The sequence below is a fragment of the Cataglyphis hispanica genome, chromosome 17, assembly GCF_021464435.1.
Source record: "Cataglyphis hispanica isolate Lineage 1 chromosome 17, ULB_Chis1_1.0, whole genome shotgun sequence".
NCBI lineage: Eukaryota > Metazoa > Arthropoda > Insecta > Hymenoptera > Formicidae > Cataglyphis > Cataglyphis hispanica.
In genome coordinates, this window is record NC_065970.1 from 757,187 (window position 1) to 762,089 (window position 4,903).

At 37.9% G+C, this 4,903-nt stretch overlaps 1 protein-coding gene across 6 annotated transcripts; it reads right to left on the reverse strand.

Moving 5' to 3' along the window:
* Nucleotides 1-218: 218 nt before the first annotated feature.
* Nucleotides 219-4,867, reverse strand: LOC126856108 (E3 ubiquitin-protein ligase NRDP1). Of its 6 annotated transcripts, none has more exons than XM_050604320.1 (4): nucleotides 4,792-4,867; nucleotides 3,419-4,122; nucleotides 2,079-2,684; nucleotides 219-1,982 (listed from the first exon to the last, which is right to left on the reverse strand). In XM_050604320.1, the coding sequence occupies exons 2-4, from the start codon at nucleotides 3,506-3,508 to the stop codon at nucleotides 1,713-1,715; spliced, it is 966 nt and encodes a 321-aa protein (XP_050460277.1). In that variant the 5' UTR covers nucleotides 3,509-4,122; nucleotides 4,792-4,867; the 3' UTR covers nucleotides 219-1,712. The 6 variants fall into 6 exon arrangements, with proteins under 6 accessions (XP_050460277.1, XP_050460279.1, XP_050460280.1 ...); XM_050604322.1 differs by lacking the exon at nucleotides 4,792-4,867 and having other exon boundaries at nucleotides 3,419-3,597; nucleotides 3,842-4,168; XM_050604323.1 differs by lacking the exon at nucleotides 4,792-4,867 and having other exon boundaries at nucleotides 2,079-2,666; nucleotides 3,419-4,168.
* Between the last annotated feature and the right edge of the window lie 36 nt (nucleotides 4,868-4,903).

Below are 4,903 nucleotides of genomic sequence, written 5' to 3' on the forward strand. Positions count from 1 at the left end.
TTATGATATGTAAAAATCTGATTTATTACAATTATTATATATAATATATATATAATCAGAATCTGTTGATCGAATTGTCTTACTACAATTTCTAGTTAATATTACGCTTAAAACTTTAATCCATGTTCAAGTTCGGCATTTCATGATTAGTGGCATTCATCAGACAATATAATTTATCTAACAAAAGGTACAAAAGACAATATACAGCCCTTTCTTTCTCTCTCTCTCTCTCTCTCTCTCTCGCTTTTTAATAATATTTGATATATTCGTTCTCGACATCTTGATCTTGTTTGAAGATTATTATTGGAAGTAATTAATAAGATTTATTGACATGATTAAAAGTTTTTCCCTCCAACTTATTTAAATATGTCAATCCTATCTTTTTTATTTATGTGTTGTGAAAATAAATTAAAAAATTATCTCTCATCAGAAAAGGAAATAAACGATCTGTTAACCCATCCTGTTGTATGTACTAGCACAATTACGGTAAGATAAAAAAAAAACGAGGAAGCATTTGACGTTACGTGACTCGCAAACTATAAATCAGGGTGCTATAAAATATAAAAAGCTAATTAACTCTATATAATTAACTCTATATGATGATTAATTTATGCAAGGTGTCTCACCGCTATATCGAATGATAATTTAATGATACATTATTTGAGTTTTAAACTTGATTTATACTTTATCAAACGGTATTCTAGTACGGTGATATGACAAGTACAATGTGCCATCGATTCGGAGTAATCAAGCCACATGTTTCATGTACTTCAACAAAGTATTAAGAAAAATTTTTAGAAAATGGTTGCATTCATGCGATATGCGAAAAAAGAATGATAGTGATTGGCTTGTCTATAACATATAGTTTGAAATTTTCGAGCAAAAAAGCTCTGGAAAGTAAGAATAAGAAAGAGATCGCGGCTTTTAACATACGTCAAGTATTTAAAAATGAATCATATCGTAGCAAATCTATTTCGAGATCTCATGCTTAAGTTATTAAATCAGTAGTGGGAATTCTCTCTCCAATCATCGCTCTTTCTAAAGTATTATTAGCAAAACAGTCACTTCTATATATCTGTAAACGATCGTGAAATGAACGATAAACAAACCGTCGACGAAAAAAATATACAATTCGATCGATTGACCGGCCAAAAGAAGAGAGAGTAGTCGGTCATTTATCACGCAATTTTAAGAGGTTTTTCACCGAAGTGGTATATCACAGTGCAACGATCCAGACACTCGATTGAGTTTTTCTATATGAGAGTGCGATCGAGGTAATCGATAACAGCAAGCCGAATGGAGTGTGTTGCGTGTGTTACTAGGTTTACCGCATCGATTACAGCCTCGATTACTACTCAATGTATGTGGCAATCGCGCTTCTAGAGTTGCGTATCACATGGGACGACAGTGTGCGCATCATCGTTCGTGTATGCTCGACGCGACTTCGATTCGGAATGAATTCGCAAGAATAATCATGTAATCTTACGTTTTCAACCTCGCAAGTATTCCGTTAAAAAAATTGTTCGAATAAACTTGATGACGATCAGATGTTTCTCGAATCAATTCTCCAGAATAATCCGTGTCGATTCGCAAATGATGAAAGGGCAAATTCCGATTGCTATCCTTCCACATTTACGAGATAACATCGATAATTTTGGCTTTGAATATGATGTTGAATCAATAGTCGTATTCATCTACGATATCCAATGATCCTATTCGATGCCATGCGCAAAGATCATCACTAGTCCTGGCTCGACCATCATATCCTCTGGCATGTGCGTATTATCACAATGGAGGACCAGCACCGCTTGCTTGCCAGGCACTCTCTTGCATACATAATTATCATATTGTCGTCGAGAGTTTTGTCTGGTCTCGAGGGAATTCAGACCGGGCGGCCATTTCCGCTCGTGGCAGTTCTCCATTAGCTCGTCAATTACGTGAGGCGGACAATTGTACTCCGACAGAGTTCTCTTTATCATCGTCTGTAAACGAATAAAAGCAAAATCTCAAAATAAGCAGAAATTGCAACGTTGTTTACATCAAAATATTTTGACGATTGATAAATTAACGAATCGCACCTGCAGCAACTCGTCGGGCGTGGAGATCATGCCGCCCCATCTAGTAACCCTGGCACGCGGAAGGGTCGCGGACCATCTGACGACCTCGTCTCGCTCCATCTGATCAGCGATCGCGCGCATCGCCGGGTTCGACACCCTGAGGGCGCGCATAAAGTCCTTGAGCAAATGAATCTCGCGTTTGTGCTCGTTGATCTGCAGCTGCTGTTCGCCGAGTTCGCGTTTCATGTCGGCCAGCTTCTGTTGCTGCGACTGTATCAGGTTACGCAGCTCTCGCACGCAATTATGATCCTTGAGCTCGTTCTTGGGGATGATAAGGCTGCAGCCCTGCTCGCACAGCATTGGTCTCTTCGGATTATACTCGCACTGTTCAAGATGCGATGCCAGACTGTCTAATTTAACTATGACGTTGCAACCGTACACAATGTTATCGCAATTAATGCACAAGCGGGCCAGCAGGTTTCTCAAGATTCTAGGAACCGCTCTGAGCTGAGCGGACGTGATGGGTGTGCGATCTAGAGGGCAAGTGGGCTGACGGTTTATCCACTCGTTGATGCAAGAGCGACAAAAGGCGTGCTCGCACACTGGTGCCTGCAACATATTGCTCACCTGCAAGTCCTCGTAAGCTGCCACAATTTCATAGCATAAACAAGTGTATATAAAATCTCCCGTAAGATGGATTGTGAATTTAAAAAAAAGAACAAAATACGAATTAATATTATACAAAAAATCTTTCCAAGAATTAGAAAATACAAATTTATAGATGATATTATGGAAATTACTCAAGTTATACGAGAGAAAAAACGTTCGCTTGGTTTACAAAATAATAAACGCTTGTAGAAGATATAAATATTATATAGATAAATACAACCGTTTGATAACGACCGATAATAGCACCGAACATGATAAGAGCGACGAGTCAGGCTAACCTATATACGCAAATACGTGACTCGGTTTACCTTTATTTCGAAGCAAGCGAAGTGCAGCGACGACAAAGACAATAACGAGAAACGTCAAAAAGTATGCAGCGAAGTATATCTCGCGTGAGATATGCACTTGACAAATCGCACGCTGCGAAAAACCGTAAAATCTCGCCATAGATCCGTCAATATTATCAATCAGACCCGATAAAAATATTCTTCCTTTCTTCCCTTCTCAATTTTATCCTTTTTCGAGAAAAAAAAAAATATTTTCCGTGTAATTCGTTTTCTTTTTCCCTGTCGAACTCTTAAAATTCGTCTCGCATTACACGCGCAGGATGCGGAATCGTTAGGTTAGGTTAGACGGAAGATGAGACGGACCACGACGAGATTCTCCCGACTCGAGCATGTGCGTTGTCCTACCTGGACGGGGTCCTCCAGCACGCCGGAACATATTGGGCACACGAGCTCTTCGTCTACGTCGCCCTGGAAGCGATTCACGTCGAACCCCATCGCTCGCTGATGCGTGTGAGCGTGTGTCGCGTGTCGCCTCCTCGTCGCCTCTCGCACTCGCACTCTCGCACAATCCGTTCAGGAACGGACTTAGTTAGGTTCCCAACATCCAGAGAGAGAGAGATAAATCTAGTACCTCGCGTGCGGATTTTTTTTCTTTCTCGAATATTTAATTTTAGATACGTATTTTGTTATATATCGACAATTTTAATAAAAATTTATAATTATTTTAATGTAATTGAAATATTTGCGAAATGATAAAACATCGATCATTTTGACATATTTACTGCAATTAATCCTGTTTCTAGCGCAATAACTCTCACGTGGACTTACAGAGGTGGAGGAGCATGTTCTCATTGTCAGTTGAATTTAAATAGCTCGTAAAATCATCGATCGCACCAGAAGAGTTCCACGATTCTGTATATCGAGATCTATCTCTACAGACTTCGACGGACCCAAAAGACAGCACTGAAGAGGATCCCTCCTTCGTCTCTTCTGTTCTGTCGAGAGCACGAGTCTCGGTCTTCTCGCTACTTTTCTCGTCTGGAGACGGCGACAGTTTTACCGTTATGCTCGTGGGTCCCATCTGTCCCGTTCTCGCGCTAATCGACCTGCTGCTCCCGAAACGCATGATCGGAATCAAGCGTCAACATTAGATTGAGAGAGAGCCATTTTCTCTTCAAATTTTTTTTTCTATTCTATTACGAAGAATTCTTTAGGATATAATTGATAAGAAGTAACTTTTGATTCTCTCTATATAACTAGATATTAGATATTATATATAAATATATATATATATATATATATATATATATATATATATATATATACACATACATATATACAAAAGGTATCTGATGAAACATGTAAAACCGGCAAAGTGAAAACCGGGAAAATTTTTTCAAATAGAAGTGAAAAAGAATTTGTTTTTATACTAGACTTGTTTTTATTCTCGAAAAAAATTACTTTAAAAGATTAAGAGGACATTATAGCCATTTAAATTTTCGAAACATGAATGTTTTCTAAATTTTTTGCAACGACTTGATAAAAAATTTTTATTGTTTTTACAATATTAATACAAAAAAAAAATATTAATACAAAAATATCTAGAAAATGTACTCATTTTTCGAAGATGCAAACAGGTATTTTTTCAGATTGATTTTTTAAATTAAAGACAACCGGTATAGAATTTGTTTTGACACTGCAATATCTTTGATAATGAATAAACTCGCTACTCGAGATGATCAAAAGTTGGTCTTATGATTAGCGGCTTAATCTCTTACGTTTTATGATGTTAATTTTTAACATTAACTCAATGCTGTTAAGCTTAGCGATAGCGATGGATCGATCCTTAGCTGCATTAGACTCTCGACACCGTGGATATACGACTGGATT